The sequence below is a fragment of the Acanthopagrus latus genome, chromosome 7 (genome assembly GCF_904848185.1).
Source record: "Acanthopagrus latus isolate v.2019 chromosome 7, fAcaLat1.1, whole genome shotgun sequence".
Lineage (NCBI taxonomy): Eukaryota > Metazoa > Chordata > Actinopteri > Spariformes > Sparidae > Acanthopagrus > Acanthopagrus latus.
The window spans coordinates 17531985-17557252 of record NC_051045.1 but is presented as its reverse complement, the minus strand read 5'-3'; the positions used below and the strand labels follow the sequence as shown (position 1 = coordinate 17557252).

General features: G+C 40.1%; 1 protein-coding gene across 1 annotated transcript; it reads right to left on the bottom strand.

Annotated features, from left to right (window-relative positions):
• Nucleotides 1–25073, bottom strand: ctnnbip1 (catenin, beta interacting protein 1). The gene is made up of 4 exons (XM_037105408.1): nt 24916–25073; nt 15003–15117; nt 13158–13248; nt 1–2834 (listed from the first exon to the last, which is right to left on the bottom strand). The coding sequence occupies exons 2-4, from the start codon at nt 15096–15098 to the stop codon at nt 2776–2778; spliced, it is 246 nt and encodes an 81-aa protein (XP_036961303.1). The 5' UTR covers nt 15099–15117; nt 24916–25073; the 3' UTR covers nt 1–2775.
• Between the last annotated feature and the right edge of the window lie 195 nt (nt 25074–25268).

Below are 25268 nucleotides of genomic sequence, written 5' to 3'. Positions count from 1 at the left end.
TCACTGTTTAAAATATCTTTAATGGTTCAGTTGGTATAGGATTTGGAAGCATTAAGTCAAGACATGGTCAGCAGCCATACAAAACGAAACCAACTAGTCGATGTCGACCGAGAGAAAAATAAAAATACAAAGGCAACACACACAAAAAAAAAAACTCAAAAAGAAAAAAAAAAGAAAAAATCAACAAAAAAAGGACAATTAGGCAACGTCAGGTCATCACAGTAAAAAGATACATCGATCCTACTCAAACTCAACAGCATGCTGAAAATAAAACCGGTAGCATTTTCAATGATGATCACACACCCACACACACATAGACACATTCATTCATCCACGACTTGAACAAAAGGCTGTAGAACAACCCTGATAGGTCAAATGTACAGTAAGACGCCTTTTAGAGGACAAAAAAAAAAATGCATAGACAAATAAAGAATGTTTTAAAACAAAAGTAAACATGAAAAGACAAACGTCTTCGTCAGCGTGACACACCTGTTGGCTGTTTACATTTGCGATGATTGCTGAGGACATTCAAATAGAAGTTATTGCCAACAAGATAAAAATGGATAACAGTTTACCCATTTGAAAAAAAAAGAGAAAAAGATTTGTATTTTTTTTTCTGAAACATTTTAAAAGAGCTAGTAGCTTCCACGAACGTCGAGAATGTACAAACAATGGTCATTGTGGCGAGGCTTCAAAGATCCTCCACTCGAATGAACATTATAAACCACGAGGCAGACATGCTTGGCTTCAGAACATTACGGTACAATTATTTTAAGTTATACAAGTTAACAAACTGTACTTAAAACACATTAAATATTGAGCATGTCACTAGAAAAACATGTCGATTGTTAACAAATATTTCATTCGAGCTATTCCAGTTGAGTCAATTAACACAGAGAAGGTTTGTTTTTTTCTTTTCTTTTTTAAAGTCACAGAGGGAATAAAAACAGGGTTACAAAGGTTTCTTTTATCCATTGAAACAAACATAGAATCTCTGTGCTAAATATCAAAATGTATTTTTTGCAGATATCCCATCGGTAATAGTGCAAGAGATACAGTACAGTCAGAAATAGCACACAGTTCTTATGTTTAGTTACAGGTAGAAAAAAAATTAGAGTTTGTGTGTTTTAGTGTGAACAAAGAGCCGCCGCTGATGACACAAAGGAGCGACTCATGTTAGGACTTCACTATCTACTGGTTCTCCATCTTTAATGATGCGTTGGAGGAACTGGGAGTCAATTCAGTAAACAATAAATTACAACTACAACTTGTCTCTTATCAATTGTCTCGATCATTATGTTACTTTTATCTTATAGATAAAAAAACAACAAAAGTACAATTGGCACAATCAATTCATTATTGTATTTTTCCAACTATCTGTACAATAATAATTAAAAAAAAAAGGTTTTACATGTCACAATAACCCAAAACCAGTGTGTGTTTAGGGAGAATGTGTACACCTGTGTTTCATGTGATTATATCTGCTAGTGTCTTTTTAATTCTTGTGCTCTCTTCAGGAGAAAAGCACTGTTGCACTCTCAACAGCCTCAGGTTCAAAATAAAGCAGCAGAAGAACAAACGAGGCCTCATTTATAAAAAAAAGTGTGCGTAGAAGGGAAAACTCAGAGCGCTCATCTTAACTTAGAAAATCACATCAGTCATGACACCAGCGTCATCATCCCGCCCTGTTAATTCCTACAATTAAACATGAAGGATTAATGGCGGGTCTGTTGTGAGTGTTAATACACACATCAATCAGCACGACATTCTAGCGTTCGTACTTGAGAATAACTCTGCAAATGCAGAGGAAGAAATAGAGAAAACGTTGAGGATGTTAAACTTTTCTCTTTTGCTGTTGTTTATATTTCTAGTATGTCTCAAGAAAAGATGATCAGAAAGCCAAATGAGCAAGATTGATGCAGAAAAGAACATCCTGTAGCTGCAAACTGATTAAGAAAAACAGATCGATGTCACCGGAACATCTGGCTTCTATAGCTGACCCTCTGCTGCACAAAGGCGATTAAATAAACAGGCCAGAATTTGATCTAAAGTGAAAATAATTATCTGAGAGGAATCATTAACACATTGGCTTTTATTTGACTACTTTGCCTGCGTGGGAGACATACGCTTCTTTTTATACACATGAAATATTTATAAATGAGGCCCCTTGTGTGACAGAATACAAAAAGCCTTCATAACTAAACAGCTAAATCAAAAACAATTTCAGCCCCATTAGGGTAAGCAGAAATAATTAAAATCTCTCCCCTAACGATCATCACATTCGCTGCTTGACCAAAACTATATTTCTCTTTGCTTCAATCAGCTGCTGACTGGTCAATTCCTCCAGCGACCACAGCAGATATAACATGTAACACTGCCTAAAGTCTCAACACAGACGAAATAATACAAAACCCATCAAAATGAAAAAAAAAAAACTACATTTGATATTCATCCACACAATCTGTGAGTGTTTTCACTGACTGCCTTGTTGCCAAGGCTTCAACCCACAGTGAAGCACTTGAGTGCATCTCAGGTAATGGTGTGCCAGCTTGTACGAGGAGGAGTCGGGGGGTGGGGAAAAGGTTGGGGGAGAGTGAGGCAGCCACCTCCTGGTGTCTCTTCCCCTCCTCTTCCGTCCCTCCCGGGTGCCCCTCCTCTCCTGAGCTCATCAGTGACGTGATTGTGGAGTTTGGGTTGTTGTGGATCACGTGCGGGGTGGGAAGGGGGCGGGGTGGGATGCAGTGGGGTGGAATGAGAGGGAGGGGGGGCCGAGGGTCACTGGCGCCGATCCTCCGTCTCTGACCGTGAGAACGCCATCACTACGTCCTCTGCACCTGAGAAGTGACGGCAGAAGGGACAGGTAAGTCCTCCAGACAAATGCAAGCTACTTGGTTGGTGAATTTCATCTAACATGCTCTTCTGCGACAAGACCAAGTGACAAAAACTGGCATTATTAAAAAAAAAAAAAAAAACAAGGACCATCTAGTTTGCTCTCACTGTTGTGGATGTTGTGAATGGAGTTTTTAAACCTGCAGTGTGAGACCTCTGTCTCCCCCTTTGGCAGTGGGAGTAATTACACAAAGACGTATTTCTCCCATTTGCTGTAACCTACTGTCACTATTGACTGTCTCCCTTTCAGCTTTGGCAAACCAATCTTTGCTTCGCATACATCGAAATACACACCAACTGACCTTGTGGTGATTGGCTTAATCAGCATTATGTGGATGTGCTGAACAAGGGCTTGTATCTAATAGATGTACAGGGCTGCCCCAAAGATCGCTTTTGAGGATTTAATGCCTTGCTTAAAATGTGATTTGACACAAGAGAAGAGCTCCATTTCTGGCTCATTTTGGTGCAGCCAACGCAACGCCTCCTTTGTCAAAAAGCAAAACAAAAACAAAGCATTTGAAAACTGTTTCGGGACGTCGATCACCATGGCAACGGTTGAAGCTTTGAAGCTTTGACGCATTAGGATCAGGCCTCCGATGGTTCATTTGTATACAAAAGTCTTGCACCAAAGATTTCAGGAAGATTAAGTGTTACAGTTGATTATCCAAGCCAAAATCTGTTTCATAATGTTCCCTTCTCTACTTTCTTTTCAGTGCTATTGTAAAGTTGTGCACATTCATAATTCGTATCCTTTTTATTTATCATCATTCTTTACCTTCTTTGTTCAGTTTATTGTTGCCCTCGTTTCTAGCTGTGCGTCTGTTTCTGTGTTTACACTGAGAGCAAACTTTGATCCCAGCTGACTCAATAATTGCCTCTGATAAGTTCAGTTTAGTTTGAGATAAGGTGTTGCTACCTAGAGCAGAGAAGTTATATTTACTTGAATGACTAAGAGGAAGTATCTCATCTCTTTGCTTCACATCGATACTGGGTGTGAACATACACACACACCCCACTGAGAGAAACACTCAGAAGAGATGTAATGTACTGAAATGTGTGGTAAGTAATCAACTAGGATCAGATTTTGCTTTTCTACTCATATTTCTTGTCTGCATGACAACTGCTATACAGAAGAGGACAGTGTGGGACATTTGTCGTGTACAAACAAGGCTGCTCAGTGTGATCATGGACGTATTTGCATTCAAACTACCCTGCTTTTCCTGTCTACAGGCATCCCAGACCTGTCTGAATTATCCACTGATCACCCAAAACAAATTTTAGCTCAAAGTGTGAAGCGAGCAGGGTTTTCTCCAAGTCTTTGGATCCTGTCAGTATCGTGTAAATCCTGTCAGCTGTGACTCTAAAGCTGAGAGGGCATACACCGCCATGGAAATCCTTTTGGTGCATTCAGGTAATTTCATAGACTGGCATGTTCACCTGTTGTGGAGGAGCCATTGCAGTGCCCTGACAAGAGATACTGTAACACGCTGAGTGGCCTGCTGACGGCAGCATCCTGCTCTGCCATGATAACACTTAGATCTGAGGCTTCAGTACTGTTCAGTCTCCTCTGCTGCTGCAGCTCAGCACCGTTAGGAGCAAGATTATCTGTCAGTAAACAATGCTAGATTACAGAAGGTGATATTAACTCACTAAGCTGTGGAATAAGACTCTATGAGCCCAAAGAAAAGAGTCGAGGCTATCTAAAATATAGATGGTTTGATTTCTTTCTACTCCTTTAGTGCTTCTTTCACTTTTACCAAGTTAATGAGGACAAATCGATAATTACAGCCTCTTCTGGGTTGAGTCAACTAATGGATCCTGCCTGCTACACAAATAAGACCTCGTCAGCTGGCTGTTGTTTAAAAAGGAATCGTTCGTTAGTCTTTTGCCAACTGTGATTCATCAAGTCATCTGGGGCTGCCAACACCTGCTGAGACAGTTTTTTTTCTGCACATATATAGATTTTCCGATTCTATTTGAGTAACATGACACAAAATACAAAGTGCTCTTTCAGGGCCTCATATTTCCAACTGTTCCTCTGTATAGACCTAATTATTTTGGCAAGGCAAAGCTAAGGAGAGCTAAAAATGTGCCTGCCAGATAAAGTACGAAGCATTAAAATCCCTCTTGCACTGTCATGCTTGGCAGCATGGTGAACTGCATTTGCTTCTTGGTAATGGAAACTGATTTTGAATATACGAGAACACAGAGCACATACAGCAGAATTTCTAGTGCCCTCAAACCCTTAATTAAAAACAGACAGAAGAGGAGAGCAAATGACAACGAGGTGCCACAGCCGAAGGTAAGCGCGATCGTGTACTGCATTACAACATTTGACAAGCTATGATCACATAAAGATCATTAACACCGCGTTCCACGCCTTTGCAGAAGGTTGAGAAGATTTCCGAACGGCGCCTTGTGCATGTCAGCTATAAAAAAAAAAAAAAAAAAAAAAAAAAAAAAAGAACTCTTCATCACAGCCCTCAAGTGCTTGTTAGATTTAATTATTGTAGAGATATGAAAGTAGGCCGGGGACTGTATTTGGCACAAAGGGCGGACCCTCCACATCAGACAGCACAGACCCTCCACTAAATTTTGTGCTTCATTTGGCTATCTCTGGGAGGAAGATAATAAGCGTGTTTCTATTCAGGTCGCCGAGAGCTTGCTGAGATCGAGGCTTTTTTGGGGGGGGAAGAACGCTTTTTAATGGGAACTTTCATGTTTCTCTTCCCATGGGACCTTATTGGCTCACCAAATGAGGTTATGGCAAAGAGAAAGCCAATCGGCGAAAGAAGCACCGGGATAAAAAAAAAATAAGGTAGAGATGAAGAAAAATATTGGCAAAGACGCTGCTTGACTTCAGTTAATAACACAAATCTCATCTGCTCCGAGACAGCATGTACCGATAATGATGCTTGAACAAGAGACAATTATGTAATACAACACAATAGGGACTCGACCCAAACTGCACCGCAGCTGAGTAGCACGGCTGCTCGAGATGTTTCGGACTTGCAATAACACCCATTTATCACAATAAATGCCAGTCCGAATCATTTTGTGTGAAGGAGTTCACCCTTGTATAACGGGCAGTTCGGAGGAAGGACATGCTGGACTGTGTGTAACTGGAGCCCAGTGACCAGCAGAAACGCTCTCAAAATACATCCACAGAGCTGGAGATGGCAGGGCTATATATGTTTTACTTGAGCACTTTGCCTGACAGTCATGTTTGGACCTCGCCCTGCCACACACACACACGCGCACACAAACATACACACAAACAAGCTCTAGCGAACACAATGGAAATGTCAGGTCCCTCAAAGCAGTTGCCTAGCGACAGAAAAAAATCTAATGTTGCTGCCTGTGAGCAAAGATCATTTAGGTTGTTAAGATGCGGCTCTGGCCCCTCCCTCCACTGTGAACTGATCCCCTCCTCACCCGGCCTGATGGGGGGTAAACAAAGAGGCTCAGGATGGTGGATTACATAAAAACCAGCAACAACAGCCATGTCATCTGATTTGTCCTCCATAAATACTTTCAAATTAAGAAGAGCCCCCTCCTTCATTACAGAAATGAGCTTTCTAGGAAAAGCACACAGGTTAAACTGTTTCACTGTAAAAGTGTTTTTGTGTGGAAGAAATAATACACAGTGGTTATAAATAGAAAGCAGAAATGAACAGATCTAGTTTCTTTTCAGCTTTGTGCTTAATAATGATGAGAAACTCTCAGTTTATTTCTGTGTGACTATTTCGTGCATTTAAAATATTGAGTATTTAAAATTATCCAAAATATAAAAAATATACTTGCATTATATTTGCTCACGCTCTGCGACCCTCACCAAAACTGAGTCGACAGGACTCATCTGTTAACAGTGTTACATTTCGCCATCCGATTGATTCAGCCTTGAGGAATGTAAAGGCAGCAAGTCTTGAATTGTTACAGCTGGTCATAATGTTGAGAATCAATTTTTAAAAGGAGACCCATTACACTTTCCTTCACTTTTAAGTAAGGGTTCTTGTGCATGTTATAGATATCGAAACTTAAAAAGGTCAAAGTCCGCACCCACTGAACCTCCTCTCTCCCACAGAAAACACCTCACCAGTAGTCCTGCCTTTAATTTCATGACTTTGTTACATCACACTACATCAAAGAGTCACACATTTGCATTATTTAGGTCTAGATATTGGTTTGGCCAGAATTGATTTAGCACAGCTAATAATTTTCTGATATTTACCAGATGAAACACTGAATTGATCAATAACAATATTATTATTATTAATACTACTACTACTACTACTACTACTACTACTACTACTACTACTACTACTGATAATAATAATAATAATAGTGATTAAAACTAAATAACTATCAATTGCAGCCCGGCTTCATCCCACCAAAAGCAGGAACATTCATCTATTCACCTGAACTAATTCACAAGGCAACAAAGTCTCTCTTCACACTTCTGAGGGACTTTAAATCAATATGTTGCAGAGAAAAGGTAGCCTGAAATTAATACATGAAAACACAACGTTCCACTGAAACCTGTGAGGATAAGAGAGCTGTGAAATTAACCCAAAGGGAGTTTGTTTGAAGTTGGAGGCAACGTGCTTTATCCCTCGAGTCCCCTCAGTCTGAATAAGCAGAGAAGCTGCAGCCATACGATGACTCCAGTGTTGCAGTGATGAACCACTGAGTTATTAGTCAGAGCGGCAGCAGCATTTGAGGTCACAATCTGTGCAGGGTCAGCTGAGAGGATAAAGACATGGGATCCTCCCCCCACATGACAACGACAGCAGGGGTGGGTTAAGAAGCACAACACACAACGGGGGAGTGCGTGTGGTCCCGCTAAACATGTCAACAAACACAGGGGATCTTCGTTTACACAGTGCATTTAAGGTATAGATGACTACTGATGATTGGGGAATTAGCTCCATTCACTTTTTTAAGACATTTTTGTAAGCATCTGTTTTATTTTACATCCTTTTTTTCTTTATAATAACTGAACAGTTTAGTTATTGTAAGTTCAGACATCTCCACTTCATGCAGCTGACTGATCTTTTTTTGCTGGTATTTTAAACATCTACTTGGCCTGGTGGACGTTTTAAAAGACTGCTACCAGGTTAACTAAAAGTTAATAATAATTCTGATTTTAAGTCTAATTGCCTATTCTAATGAGTTGTAGCCAAATGTTTGTCATGATTACATTTGATGAAACTGACCAAAAAAGATAGCAATAGCAGCGTATTCCATAAAATCTGTTACGCAAATAAAGAGAGAATGTGGAACTAAAATAATCTAATTAAGGAGATAACTTATGCAAATGAATGACTCCACGGAGTCAGATTTGTGCAGAAGTTTCACTTCACAGTTTTCTCTATTTTTTCTATATGTACCCTTTATAAGTGGATTTAATTAATTTGACATTTTAGTGACCGCATCAAGGGAGTACATTTGTTTTTAGTCAACAGATTTTCAGGGATGGAGCAATTCCATAACTCAATCAGTTTTGTATAAAATGTTGGTTTGTGTTACCAGTGGAGGAGAGAGGAATTCGGCCATTTCAGCAAATCAGAATAGGAAACAATCCTTTAGCATTTTGAATATACAACCAAATGCCTATTGACTCATTTGAGAGGGATAACAGTGTGCCTGTGTTTCAGTGCATGAGGTAGGTGTGAGGCTTCAAATCTCAGTCTCTGGCTCGGATTCATGCTGCAGTAAGGAACAGGATAAAGTCAGAATCGATACCACTCTGCCTTGGCCAAGTTGCAAAACAAAGGTGGGTCCTTGTTCCGTGTCGTGTGGCTTTCACTTTAAAAAGCAGGTGTAAGCATTGTATGATACCGTCATTGTGACACAGACAAAAAGAACAAGATTGTGTATCGATTGCTCAGGACTGCAGTAATATCTGAAACACAAGTAGCTGTATTTCTGTAAGAATTGATGGAACTGACGGAGAGAGACTGGAATGTCACACTCTGCCTGTGTAATTAGCACTCCAGCTTGCCTCCAGGCCCCCTAATGACACCTGCTCCAATCTACCGATGTAGCACGTCGCAACAACACTAAAGCCCACAGGGAAGGTTGGCTTTCCTGGGACAACTGAGGTTGCTATAGCAACGCCTCCTCGTCTATCCTCTTTTGTTGAAGCCCTCAGACGTCCTTCTGGGAGGAGTAAACTTTCCTCACCAAATCAGACAGGATAACAAGTCCTGAGATGGCTGGCTTTATGTGTGGCTCTGACAAACCGCATTGTTTAAAGTGACATGATGTCAGTAGTGGGGAAGCTGTGAATAAGTTAAACGACGGGCAGAACAGCAGCCTGATTATAAAGACAAAACATCGGTACTCCACATATTATGCTGTAACTACTGTGCCACAGAGAGAGACAGTTATTATTCAGTATTGCCCAAAGAGGACCAATTACTATGAAACACGCTTCATGAAGCCAGGCTTCACTAAACAAGTTCACACTTCATTTCCAATCATAATAACAATCACATCACATCACATCATACAGCATCCTGCTCGCCCACTGTCCTCCACGGCACCAAAATTTAGCTACATCAAGGTAGAAAGCTGAATGGGAATTTTTTATATATAAAATATATATATATATATAATATATTATATATATATATATAATATATATATATATATATATATATATATATATATATATATATATATATATATATATATATATTTTTTTTTTTTTTTTCCTTGCCAGAGCCTTTAGCAGAGAATTCCTCTTTGGTCTGATTAAAATTGCAAAACAAAAATCTAAATTTGCATGTATGGTAATCAGCCAATTAAAACATCTGAAATGCAAATTCAGTGACCCGTAGACTTAAAAGAAGGAATGTGAGTGGCAACCCCCAAGTTGGTTTTGTCTTGTTTCTTACAGGGAGGAACCAGATTTGGGGAATCATTTGTGTTTTCCAGTCAGTCTGATCAGATGTGAATGTGTTTCTTATCGGAATATGTTAATCTGACAGCAGCAGTAATGTTAAACAATTGTCAGATTAGCTTCTGGATGCTCTCACACCTACACTTCTTTTTAACATTTCCTGAATTAAGCCTGGCCTTGATTTAAACTAATCAATATGTGAGTGTGTCTTCACTCCATCACAGTGCCCTCCACGCCCTCTAAGCGTGCAGTCACTGGATCGATGAGTCCATGTCTGACACGTGACACTAGCACTCCATCCTGAGACCCTTGAGGGTGCTGGTATCAGAGCATCCTGCATCAGCATGTTTAAACTGTCCTCTGCGTGGCTGGATAGAAACTGAAAAAAATCTCTGGTTAGAGCCATCTGACATTTAACAGTGACCTAGACACAGACAATCAACCTTTGCTAGCTCGTCACAGAAAGAGTTTGTCTGGCTACAGCACAGTGAGGGTCAACTACAAAGAAACACAGTGAACACTGGATAACATTCCTTTAACTGTCACTCAAAAATTGAAAACATTTTTCATACTATCCTGCACAGGAAAAAAATAAAATTAAGCTCAGAGTGTGCTGCAGAAATCAACCATGTCGGAATGAGGCCTGAAGGTGGACTTGCAGTGTGCCAAAACATTAAGGATACAGACCCAGACAAACAACTGTCACTACACTTTGTGAGTGGCTGCCCAATCTGAGTGGGGCAAGCACGACATTTAGGTACAGCAACACCCCAAGAAAAAGCCAAAGGTTAGTTAGTCGTTATGACTATGTTTGTAAATTATAACTTAGAATGGTGCTGTGTTGTTTCCTGTTGTAACATAGCATTTTTAAAATTCAGCTGAATTCACTAGAGGCTGAATAATGTTGCCACTGGCAATTTGTCAGAACATGACACGATAGCAATGCAACTACTACAAAAGAAGAAGTCGTATACATTTTATCTTTTTAATGTTTCAGAAATGTGTTAATTAATTTGTTAAAAAACATGTTTGTTAATTAGTAGAGCTGCAACTAATGATTATTTTCATAACTGATCAGAATTAGGAATACTTTATTGATCCTGTGTGGAAAATTGTGTGTCCATAACCAGCTGAATATTTTCATGACTAATTGTTTAGTCTACAAAATATCAAACCATTGTGAAAAATGTTCATATCAATTTCCCTGAGCCCAAATTGGCCAAAGAATTTTCCAACAATCAACAATTCTGCCCTCCTTTTGTGTTTCGGTACACATCGCTCCCTTTTATCATTTTAGACTAACAGGAATATTTTACTGTTCTGTCCATTCAGAAAGGGAAAGAGCTGTTGGTAGACTGTCTGGATAAATCCTAATTCTACTGCAGCAAAAAACAATCACAACCAACCAACAAGCCAAAACCTCAAGACTCTTCATTTATTGTCATAAATGACGGTAATGGCATTTAATTTATCATAATAGTTAGCAATTATCTTTCTTCCAGTCGACTAGCCAAAGGGTGAACTCATCGTTGTAGCTCTGGTAATTGGTTATCTGAGATCTGTGCTTCAGAAAAATTATGTTTTAAAAGGCACACTGATTGTGTGCAAGTTGTTAGGTAATATCATCATCATCATCTACGATCCCCCCATTACTGAGAGTAAATGAGATCAAATAGTGGACTTCCCTTTTCAAATAAATGAACTTCTTCACATCACCTCCAAAGGATCCCTGAATGTGCTGATACCTACAAACTGCTGTCCTTCAGTGCAGCGTTTAAAAGTGATTAACTTTCAGCTATCTCCAAGCTGCCTAATCACAGATAAGATGCAGACCACAAATTATTTATTGGCACACCGAGGAGGCGGCAGGCTGCCAAATGACACTAAATGTGTCTGTGATGTATAATGCATAGTCGGAGCACCTTTCACGTGGCATATCGTCCATAATTAATGAGGCTCTTCTTAGCGGTATTGACATGGCACGGACATGGAGTCCTGTATTGATTTAAGGGCAACGAAGGTAGAGAACGGAGGTATGCTGCACAAACTGACCATGAAGCTGTAGTTAGAACGAAAAACATCCTTTTCCAAATAATGACTTCTAATCAGTACTGATCTCACTTCTTAAAATTTGATTTTTCCTATCGGATGCAACACCTGATGAAGTAAAGCACTGCAAATAAAATTTCAATGATGCATCCAATATTGCAGTTGAGTCAGAATATGACAACACAGTTTAAATCCCTGCAGGTTTAAACAAAGATGATAATAGCATCAGGGGAGGACAAGAAGACAAAGTCATTGTGCCTTTACCTGCCTCCTTAATACCCTAAAATGATAAACCTAATCCTTCAAAAATGAAAACCACAGATTTATCAATTCAAACAACGCTGATTGTTTCCTTGAAACAGAAGGGCATGCAGAAGGAGACATAACACTGCACCGTAGGTAAGTGTCGCAAGCAATTTTCCCCTGACTTACGTTCCCCTGAGGAACCAGTATCATATGGGACTAAACGAGACTGAGGGCCCAGCAGGTTTGCCAAAGGAAGACAGTAGGGCTCCTACCTCATGGTGTGTTTGGGCTGAGCCTGGAAAGCTGCTGATAAATCAATTAAGAGAAAATCATCTGGAACAATTTTCTGCTGCCTTCTCGGGTAACTGCAGTGCCTCTGCACACACGGCATTTTGTTTACTGTGGCGCCCTCTTGTGGTTTAAAAACATAGTAGCTATAGAGGAACTAAAATAAGCTTAATAGCACCCTCTGGTGCCCTGAAGAAGCAAGGCTATCACATCTAACATTAAAAAGCAAACGGATACTTATAATGACATATATGAAATGAACTGTGATTTGCTTCACCAAACACATACATTAATATCTGAACTGTGTACTCTTTCTGTGCAACTATTCGTGAGAAGCAGGGGTGAAACTGGTGATGCACTCATGCTGAGGATGAGTCACTCATTTCCAGTCAGTGACACTGTTTGCTGTGTGAGTAATCTCACAGCACTGGTGGGCCGCTGAGTCGGCCCGGTGCACAGTCAGGCAATCCGTTGGGTGTGCTGGTGTAACGACTCCAGAGGAGCAGTGTGTGAGTACGTGTGTGTATATATGGAGGGATTTTCCCTTGTTTTCAGCACTTCTATGACCTGCGAATGTGGTGTTTTTATGAGCGACTGTAAAGTGTTTCATATATCAACCCACCATTACCCAACACCTCTTATCCTCATACCTTAAAAAATCTAAATATTGAAGCTAAAACTATACAAACTTACGCTATTACCCTGCATAGTAAATACAACTAACTCACACATGAAACAATTTTAGTGTGTGTGTGTGTGTGTGCGCGCGCAGCCTTACCCTGGTCTATATTGTGCTGTGGTAGCTGGCTCATCTGACTGTGGACCACACCTGCGTAGTTCCGGAGAAAAGCCTCTTCACTTGGTGTAAGCTGAAGTGGAGTAAACAAGAACAACATTTTTTACTTTGCATGAGTAGTCAAGTATACTATTATCATGCCGATTAGTGCAATCAAATCTCAATAAAAATCAATTCTCCCAGAGGTAAACAGGTGACAGTTTGGATCCAAAATATATCTTCACATAAATTATTCACATTGTTTTTTCTGCCGTCCTTTTGTGTTTTGGTACACATTTACCTGTTCTGTCCATTTAGAAAGGGAAAGAGCTTTTGGTAGACTCTACGGAGAAAACTAATTCTGCTGCAGCAATAACAATCACAAAGTCTGTCACTGAAAGTAGAGCATCTTCTAATGTCGTGGTGACAAGTGTTTATAGCCATGTTGTTGTTGACTGGAAACCAAGACCCAGTTGTATAAAAATATAAATTATAGCAACAAACCCTACACTTCTGTTTGGAATAGAAACATATTTGACGTACAGAAGAATTGAGACTGGGTTATTCCACATAGAATATTTATAATTATGCCAGTGTTTACACATGTAATGGGAATTTGTAATAACATAATTTATCTAAGAGATTTTTTCATCAGTAATTTACCATATAACAGTTGGGCAATACTATCTGAAGGACTGCACACTGGCTGGGCAATCATGCCTCATTTCAAGGTTCTCATTTTAGCCAACTGTAGATGCCCAAATGACAAAATGGAACTCTTATCTGATGTCTGCATGCAGACTGTAGACTGTGTCTGTTGTTCAAAAAGACAGAGTGATGAGTGTAAGGAGGGATGGGTCTCTGACTGTTTTGTCCTCCACACTGGTTTAAAAATAAAAACCCTGCATATACAAGTATTTAAATCTGCTTGTCATCTTCTTTAAAAAAAAAAAAGGTTTGAAGGTTGGCAGGTTTGCACAACATCCTAGTTTCTGTAAACCTGCTGTCATTTAGAACGCAGGCAGGTTTTGTGCTCTCCTGAGGCTGTTAATTAGTTCATCTCTGCTCAATTCCTCCACTCTGTCAAAAGCATTTTGTACCTGAATTTAACAGAAAATGCAGCGCTGGAGCTGCAATCTGGTCTGCCTTATGCAGACACACAAAATCAGGCAGCAGTATTTTCTCAGTGATGTTAGATTTGATAGCAAATGTGTATCCCCTTAGGATTGCAGAGTGCTATACAGGGCCACCCGGGAACCTTGACCAATTTAGATGACATCCAATACAACAAATGAGGCATTCAATTTTAATATAATGTTGACATGGTAATGATGGTTTCTGGTCTTGTTGTCCAGGTTGGCATTAGGGGAAGGAGACTGTACAAATATTACTTTTTTTTGGGCTATTTTATTAGTGTGCCTCTAAGAAAGAGTTAAAGCCAAGGACAGCTCCATTCGGTGAGCTAACTCAATAGCACACACAAACCAGCAACAGCAGAAGGGGGCAGCGACAAACAACGTGTGGCGCCAATAATGTAGTTTTTAGTCATACAAGTTTTTTTTCCCTTGGGAGGGCCAAAACTGAAACTTGAAGGTGAGCCAAGAGCCAAAAGCAAACACCTATTGTATTGCATTGCAAAATGGTACCAGTTTCCCAAGTTCCCTTAATCAAAAGTTTAAAGTGTCACTCTGCCTAATGTGCTGAGATTATGAAAAATATTTTATGGTGTATTCTAATGTCGCAAATTACATAAAAAATCAATTAAGATGTCTTTTTCATGACCACATAATAAACCTTAAGCTTTTTCCAGGCCTGATCTAAAGATGTGTGTCAAGACGATGTACTTACATTTGATCCCATTTTCTTGAGCATGAGCAGGACCCGCACTTTCTGTTGAATGTACATGTCTTCAGGAGACTTCCCCGGGGCCTCCTCGCGGTTCATCCCCCCTGCTCCCGTGGCTCTGGACACACAAACAAATCCACGTTACACAAGACCTGCGAAAAGTCACAGCTACTCAAACAGTCAGTGTTATTAGGAGTCAAAAATACTTTATACACTGACTTGTTTCAGCCGCATAATATGAGTGGGCATATTCTATTCTCATAACCAGGCAGTTATAACAGTGATTTTACTTTTTTTTCTTGTTCCTTTTATATTTGTGTTCTTCAGTAAGACTATGGAATTACAAGAGTTTTGTACTGAACAGAACTTTGTCAAAAGCCTTTTAACCACAACATTTATAACCACTGTGTAAGTCATGTTATCTCAGTGCTTCAGCACACATGAGGCTCAGACTTTTCTAAAAACATCATACAAGACTGACTGCATTTCAATAATCTAATGTTTTCAGACCTGACTTCTTAGACATACAGCCCTGTGTGATAAGCACTTCATTCATATGATCCAAACAGTGGAGATATCAGAAGTCTGGGGCCTTTTCTCTGTGTAGTCACAGAGCAGGTTTGGCATTTCACAGCGTGAATGGCTGTTATCAATATTGCATGGCAGTTTTCACACAGATCTCTCCCCTGCCTGCTCCTTCCCTCTCTTATTCTCTAACTAATGACCTATTTTCACTGTCAGTCTGCAGAGATGCAAAATATAGGCAAAGGCGGAGAAAAAAGGGGAAGGAAAAGAAGGCGATAAAAGGAAGCGCCAAAGCTAATGCGGATGACAGAAAAGAGATGGGTTCCACTCTGATAGCACACACACATCAAGGTCGGTTGTTGTCGCATCAGATCTCTGCTGCCACGCACCAACAACACAAGGCAGACTGTGCAGCTTGATATTCAGACTAAATTTGCTAATTGAAAAGGCTAAACATGCTAAAAAATAATTCACAGAGGGAGCTAAATCAATCTTTAAAAAGAAATAAATCTGGTGTCACAAAAATACGATTTAATGGAGAGGATATCAGTATGCAAGTCAGGATTTGTTCTCCACTAAGAATCTTTCATAAAAAGCCTACGGGAGCCATAGTGACTATGATAGTTCTGGCAATTTATTTTGGCCTCTTATCTATACAAAGGACCACTAATGCATGTTGACAGGCTGTTTGATGTGGGGTTATATTTAATTGAGGAGCTGGCTCGCCATCCCCCCTTCTCAGAGCCCTGGGGAGGAGGGGGGAAGATGAATGGGGCACTGTTGGCCACTGGCTTGCATTTGGGTGCCACTGTGAGCTTGTGGATTCATCCAGATCAGAGCAGCTGGAGACCATGCTTCTGGCTACAGTCCTCATAATTAAAGCCACCTTTTGGCAGTTTACTGCAAGCAACTAGCACTTGACTTTGTGTATTTGTCAGTTTTCAGCCAAACAAAGTGGAAGCAAGTGAATACATTAGTTGGTCACTTCCATCTTCCACCTGAGTGGCAGATGTAGTTTAACTCAAGAGCCACTGAGGACTCGAGACAGACATTAAAAGATGGAGAGAGCTTGCCGGTTTAAGTTCCTCTGTGTGCCTTCTGGCTGGTGGTGTGTGAATATATCTGGGTGGGGGTAGTGATGCTGAGGGGATGTTGGTGGAGAGGGTAGCGGCGTCTCCATATCAGCAGCAGTGACACGTTTGATCACGTCTCCAAGCTCCTCGCTTCAAACAAATGGAAGAGCTGAGACTCCGGGCAGAGAGACCCACCAGTGAGACGACATAGAATGAATCAATCAGCTCAGGAGCACCAGTCTGCCAGCCTCTGAGCCCCACTGGGAATGACACGGTCACTGCATATGAGTGGATGAAGAGGATGTAGAGAATAGAGCTGCAACGATATGTTGATCAATCGATCAGAAGAAAATTAATTAATGCCATTAATTGGAAGCTACTTTGTTAAGATTTGCAGCTTTTGCTGCTCAGTTATGACAGTAAATAATGAATCCTTGGGTTTTTGTACGGTTTGTCAATTCTCATATTAAGTCCGTCAAAAGTGTCAATGATTTGACATTTTTAAATAACACAGGTTCAAAACGATACAATATCCGCAATTAATATTACTGAATATTCCAAAGCTTAACCTTATTGTTATTTTCTTGAATAATCGATAAATGATTTATAAAACAGTAAAAAACTTTGATCAGTTTTACCCGAAGCCAGAAGTGGCATCCTCAAATGTCTTGTTTTGTCCATAAACCAAAGCAGTTTTATGGAGGATGCAAGAAACCAGAAAATTTAACCATTTAAGAAGTTTTAATCAGAGGATTCCTACTTCTTTTAATTAAAAATGACCAAACTCAAGTAAGCAGTTAACAAAATACTTAATGATCCTTCAATAGATGACAACAAATTCATTAATCGATTAATAGTTGTAGCTCTATCTGACAAAGAGGTCACTTTCCAGATTTGACATTTACAGACTAAACAATTAATCGATCAATCGCGAAAATCGTCAGCAGATTAATTGAAAAGGAAAATAACGATTGGTTGCAGCATGATTGACAGACAGGATTTACTCTCAGTGCCAAAAGGTGTTGTTTCGTCCTGAGATTTTCAAGGATGATACAAACATTCATTAATATTCAGACTTATTTTGAGACCTGACAACTTAACGATTTTCATGTCTGCTACAGCACAAAAGGCCAGTATGTTCCACATTCATCATGTGTATAAATAGGCCCACCACTTTCATGATTGAGTCATTTCTGATCTTCTGATGTTTGCTTTTGAAGTTTGAAAACTGGCCATATTTAGAAACATCTCTGCCCAGGCTGCTGACTGCTTTGAGGGTTGTAATTTGTAATTTTACCAGCTAATCGCATCAAACTTTCAGAGTGGTATCTGCTTTAAGATTGAGCAACAGAAAAATGAATTTGTTGATGACTGATTTGACAGGTGAATGACTGCAGAACTACAATCATTAGAATTCTGGTACTCCGTGAACCACATGACAACATGTATAAAAGACTGTGTGTATGATTATGTAACCAGTAGTTCCATCCATGCAATCCTGCCGTACAGAGCAGCTTTCCAACCATGTTTATAATTCCAGCAATGCGGCAGATGGTACTCGGGTGCCTGGTGTGCAGTGCACTCATGGGCTTAACCTCAAAATAATGTCTTCCTGGGTATCACTACTGGATTACAATATTTTGAACACATTGGGTCAGGGTAAAGTCCAGTGGAAGATGATTTTAATGCCAAAAATGTCCAAAGAGTCAGGTGCAATATTTGACAATATGAATGCTGCAGCTGTTTTTTGTTCTAGTTTTGTACTTACAAGTACAAGCAACAGTGAAATATAAGAAATCTTAATTTGAGGTTTAAATTAGCTGGGGGATATGTGGTGAAATCACGATTTTGAGGACTGTATTACATAATATATATCTCAACATTTTGATATCTCTGCAAAAGCTTCATAAATAGGCTGGGTGACAGAATTAAAAATATATATTTTGGACCAAATACCTGGATACTGATATTGCCACAGTATTTTAGGGAGAAATATAGGTACTTTTTAAAATATATAATTGATATAAAAAAAGGTATGATGACTAAGTGGCAATATTTACAACAAGTAGAGCAGACTTAAGAAAAGTAATACAGATAATTTTACTGTAATTTAGCCCATAAAATCAGTATAAGACTACACTTCATAATGACATCACAATATAATGATAGCCACAATCTAAGATCATTTATAGTCTCATATCCCAGTAAAAATTGAACATCAATACATTGACTAGCTCTGGTTCAAATAGCTTGTTTTGTCCAAGAAATAGTCTAAAAACTCTAAGGTGTTCAAGGTTAGCTCTTCAAAATGCTTGTTATTTTGACCAACACTATCAAACCCCAAAATATCCCATTTAAGGTGACCTTGAGTGTCACGAAAGGCACCCTCAAATAAAAAATGTATTATCAAAATTATTTTAAACATAGAAAATCAGCAAATCCTGACATTTGAGAAGTACTAACCAGTAAATGTTTGTGATTTGCCATGTTACAATGTAAATGCAATGACAAAAAAATCAATCAGAAATGTTGTTGATCCATTTTTGTGACTTTATAAGATTGTCCCTAAAATAATTTACCTTCTCATTACACAGTAAGGCTGCTAGGCAAACAATTATTTTCATTCTCAGTTATGTCGTTGATTACTTGAGATTAAACAACTGAACGCTGAAGCTCTATTACACAAAATGAAGACTGACCCATAAATTAATTTCAAGACGCTGGCACGATTTGTCATACGTCTCTAAACATTTCATGCTGACTTCTGTTTAAAGTCCTCTGGGGGGAACATAAAACACAAACTCTTCTATTTATGGAGAGAACTGTCATGACTAACATGGCTGCCACAAACAACCAAATCCATCTAGACCGCTCTTTGACAGTTTAGACTAAGATGATTTATTTGTCTGCTCCGACACATCCATTAAATCATTTTTTATTAAGACTTCTCAAAGAACTGGAAAGCATTACATTTCATATAATAAAGATGTTAAATAGTTACAGATTAAAACCTACACTAGGATTTTGTGAGAGAAAGCTTCCTATATAAAGTCTGCTAGCAGCATTAAACTGATGCTAACACTCCTCTGTGTGACATGTGTTACATCATGTCACAGACCACAATAAGGATCCTGTCAGGCTCTTTGTCTGGGCTTGAAGTTGGGTTCTAGAGGTGGGCTGGCTCAACACTAATCCCCCGGGGGATGCTCAGCCAGCGTCAGACGCATGCGGCTAATATTCCAGACGTAATCAAAGGCTTTCTTTAATGCTGATCTGGGCCTAATCCCCCCTCTCTGCCCATGTTGGTCTCTTGTCAGTGTTGTGATGTTGGGCTGAGCTGAGACATCGAGCTCTGTGAGCCCCTCTAGGCAGCCCAGTTAAACCACAGCATCAATCCCAATGAACTGAGAAATCTAAAAGCGAAAAAAAAACGACGCCCCGCTTAAATCCTCCGATCTGTGGTGAGACACATAACTGACATGGAAATATATAAGCTGCACTCATTTTAATAGTTCTGCTTTCCAGCAGGCATGGCAATCAAGTGTATACACTGCATAAATCAAGTTTTCACAAACACATTAAAGCATACTTTGAACATATGTACTTTGATAAATACTGCCTCTCCCTTGTGTATAAAATTACAGTATATTTAATCTTAAAAAAAAAGATTTAATTGTGACATATCACACAAATCATGGACAGCTGTTTTGCAATCAGTTGTGAATCAAAGAATGATGGGTTGAGTTGTTTATCAATAAGATGTCAACTAAACAATTCATCAACAGCTACCTTTATACTAGTTAATTGGTTTCAGACAGCTTTTAACAAAAAGAAAAAAGTGGAATTCTTTTCTCTCTGCTTCTGAAATGTGAATATTTTGTGGTATTGGGCATGTCCTCTTTGGCTTTGGGAAAAACTGACTGATATTTCTTAACATGTTCTAACATTTTATGAAAACAACTAAAAGATCAATCAAAAAAATAGTCAACAATAAAAAAAAAGATTAGTTACAGCTTTATTTTGCACTAACAAAAATGTTTAAATAACGGTTGAAACCGTACTTTGTAAATATGTACTTAAATAAATAATATATTTTGTTTCTAGGTTGAGCATAAAAATGACAGTATACTCAATTCCTTGTGACATGTTTGACGTTTTTGCTTGAAATTAATCAATGATTGATTCATCAACTAATTGTTGCAGGTCTAATTGAGATTGTATTGTACCACAAGTAGGATCTGCTTCCCTGCCCTATGAGTAGGGAACATACGCACAAGATACACTGATGTTGCACTTGTAATGTCAAACTGCTTCACCTGTGTAGAGCCACGCAATGTAGACAAGAGCCACACATGTCATCACCAGTGTGCACTTCTTTTTTACAAGAAGAACACAAGAGGGAAAAAGACTTCGAATTTAAATATAAAATCTTATCACAGCTATGGAATATCAAGCAAACCAGCTTTTCTCATTACATCTTAGCCATTCATGCACTCAGGTGTGCATTAAAATGATGGCTTCTATTACTGATTATTTTATTGGAACTGGCCATGAGAGTCAGGTAATTATTAGTAATTGTATTGGCTGAGTCCATATTGTACATCCCTCGATATCATTATGAATGTCTTCAGATATGCATCTTGTTAAGTTAATTCTATGAGTGAGGAAAAAAGGCAGAGAACTGTGTTCCTCTGGTTCGCTGCATTCCAGAAATCTTGTGTGCATTAATGTCTCTAAGAAACAAACCAATCGAGAAGACTTCTCATGATCATTTCAGCACTGTGACAGGGCACAGTGCAGTGAGGCTTTGCTGCCAGAGATTACAGTATGCAATGTGATAGGCCCTCACATTTGCTGAGGTCCATGAAGGGCAGAGGCTGCTGCCACAGTGCACCGGCCAAGTCACACAGGGCCGGGGTCACTTGTCCAGCTTGTCATTGCCTCAAGAATCAGCTGCTTACATGAGTCACAATGTCTGATTGTTTTAGAAATCAAATTCCTGCAGCAAGCAGAAAAAACATGAAACAGGTCTTAGGATTGATGGACAAACGTGTCTTTGAGTTGAGTTCAGCGCAGCTCACAGTCCCAACTCTTTAATACCCTGAGAGGTCGATGGCCTCTACAGACAAGAAAAACTGAGAAGGAAAAATAACTCGAATTCAATCATGAGCTGCTCCAACATCTCAAGCAAATGTGTGAGAAACTTAAGAAGGCTAGAAGCCTGGTGTGGCTGCCAGCTGGGCTGCAAACAACCTGGCCTGGTTCTGTAGAGCAGCTGTGTCACTGCAGGTACACACACGTTTACGCACACATGCTCTCCTCTGCTGATGAATAGCCTGGTCACCAAACCTAATTAAACTAGTAGTAAAGTCATGCTGAAATTAGGACAGAACAACACATTCAACACCACAGTTCAGCATCAGTTGTACTGTTTATCCTGTTGCGCTCCAGTTTATACTTATGTTGATTTTCAACTTATATAATGATGGGAATAAAATGAGAGCAGTACTAAATACTCACTTTCTAAATTTCAGAAGCTCAAACCAATAACTTTTGCTGGATTTCTGCATGATTTAATGATCATCAAACAATTGAAAAATGCATTGCTATGAAGAAAAAACAAATCCTTCCACAATTTTAGAGCTGCAACAAATGATTATTTTTGTACTGCTTAATCTGCAGATTGTATTCACATTCAATTGATTAATTAATTCTATAAAATGGAAAAAGAAAAAGAATGTGTGAAAAATGCTTGTCACTCATTTCATAGAGCCCAAAGCATCGCCTTCAAATTGCTTCTTTCTTCCAACCAACAGTCCAAAACCCAAAGACTCATCATTACCTGTCATAAATGAGAAAGAAAAGCAGGAAGTCCTTACATTTAAGATGCTGCAATCAGCTTGAAATATGACCCAAAAATGTATCCGATTTTAAAAATAGCTGGTCTCAATTTTCTTTTATTGCTTGATCGATTAATCGTTGCAGCTCTAGACATTTTAATAATGATGTCAGTCTGATCACCTAACAGCAGGAAACAACTATTTGACCTGCCGCACACCCAGCAGACTGACTCCCTCCAGGTCAGGGCACCATGGGGTCCTGAAACAGCATGAGCCAGACGAGCAGACATGACAGGCCAGAAAGGCTCTGGCTTGGACTTAACTGGATGTCTGCACGCTGCCTTTGTGTGAAGCCATCTCCTCACATGTACAGTGCCCACAACAATGGCTACAGTATTTGGGGACAATGGTGATGAACTGGATTGTGAAAACATGATTGATAAGTAGGTCATGTCTTGTTGTCACCACGTGAGGCATGAACTCCAACAATCCTGCTCAACTGCTTAGTTCATCGCTGGGTTTCTGGGTGTACTTAACTGTCGTTTGACTATTGCTGTGACAATTTGTAAGTTAATATTAGGACCTACAGAGAGTGAGTATAACACATTTATACAAGTCACTGGGAAATACAAGCTCCAACCTAATTTTGCAAATTTTGCCAAGATACCATGTGTGATACAACAGGGTTTTTCACAGATGATGCTATATAGGCCTAACATAATTAAATCTAGCATATGATCTCTGAACATCTTAGCCCTCTCCTGAGGGTCCCTCGGAGGAATTGAAACAGAAGCTGCTGCCTTAAGCTGGTCCCTTGGGGGTGCGGCTGCAAGATTTCAAAGGCGCCAGCGTCAAGGCAGAGCACAGAAATCTGAAAGTTATATGATCTGTGCGCTTGGAGGAATACAATGCAATGCAAATGTGCAGGATAACATGCACAACAGACAAAGAGCTGTGGACAAGAAAGATAGCAATGCTTTCTTTAATAGTGTTAAAAAGCCTGGGTGATGTTGTTTGGACAGGGTGCATAAGCCACTCATGGCCGCAAGCAGCTCTACTATCAGCGTGTCACAACAGGCCACTACATGGGCTGTTAATAATGCTGACAGGCTGACAAGTTTCTGTGCCAAACGCAGAGCAAGAGGTTGTGAGATGAACCAGCCCACCCTCCCAAACTGTACTCGCAGGCAGCTGATGAGATCCCCTCGGGGATCAGGGGGGTTGAGAGGCGCCGAAGAGCACCTGCCCTGAGTGTGAGGAGGCAAGGAGGGGTGTGAGGCAAGGCTGGGGGTCCTGATTTCTCTCCAAAAATCCAACCAGCTAGGGAATGTGCAAACTAAGGCGGGCTTGACATACTGTGGTCCATGACCAACTCTGCTAGTTGCCAGGAGGACTGGGAGCGCTTCCCTGTGGCCAAGCCTTGATACCCACTGGCTGCAGCAGTCATCAATGCCCTGCTGCCGGCAGGGTGCCAGCTTCACCACTCAGTGTTGTCAGCTATCTGACATGTGGGGGAAAGTAGACACTGTAAAAGGCAGGGTGGCACAATGCATCCATGGGTGGTGTGATCCAAAAATAGAAAACTAATGAAGGAGTTATGTGAAACGAAAACTTGAGCATTAAAGCCCATCTGAAAGAGAGTGAGCACATGCACAGGAGCAGCATTTTAAATGTTCTCTGAGTCTGAGCACTGCCTCGGCTGACTGGAGGTGTTGTGAGTGGGATAAATGGGTCTCTAATTTGTATTTACACGGGGGCTTGTTTCATGTAGTCTGCTCATTTTCTTGTCAGCAGGAGACACAAGTGTTGTTATTAAGAAACGTTTAAGTAGAAACACGTTAACATCTCCACCGCTGCTCGCCTACAAGTAACGTTAACACAACTGTAACGTCAACGCTAACGAGCTTCTGCACTAACGTTAGCAGAGATTTGCAGTTTTCCACCGGGTCGTCTGTCGATGCTCGTACTTAACTTTAAAGACAAACTCGTAATGAAAAAAAGCACAGCAGATGGAAAACGAGTTGGGTTTTCTCAGACGGATACACATGACTGTGAACGGTTCCTGTTATCATGTTGCGGGACGCAGTCTCTTCAAACTGTAGCAGCGCTCTTGCTAGCAGGCAGCAAGCATTCACCGCATTTTCGAAACGAATCTAAGGCAATATCCGTCGTGGGAAAATGTTTGGACAGTGCTCTCACTGACTTGCACGTCGCGTTCGTTTTCACCCGACAAACATTTAATTTGGTCTCCACCAAACCAGCGCTATCTTTGGCTAATCAGCCAATGCTAACCAGCCGAGCTAGCTCGCTAGCATGCCCGAGACAAAAGCCTGTATGAAGTTCCTATGGGTGCAAACACCATCCAGGTGCCGCTGCGCTGCCAGAAGTGTAAAAACGCCGGGATTCAAACACACGTACCGTTTCAAGAATCCCCTGACAACGTGCAGCTCGTCAGGAAAATGAGACATTTGAGCTTACCCCTCCTGGTCCAGCTTTTCTTTCTTCTGTGCTCTGTTTGAATGGTGTGTTGTTGTAGGAGGGCGTCCTGTTCCGGGGTCACATCCCTCCAGTCGGCAGATCTACGGCGGACTGACTCAACGCAGCCGGAGTCCTGGTGGATGTGCAGTACCGCTGCTGGCCACTGGGGCCGCCACCGGCCGAGTGTACACTGTACATACATGTCGTACAAAACTATACTGTCCTCTGTGCACACACTAACAAAAGACTAACAAATAATACTACTACTACCTATGATAATAGCAATCACAATAGTAATAACTATTATGATTGTTATGATAATAATAATGATAATAGAATATATTCCCTGATCC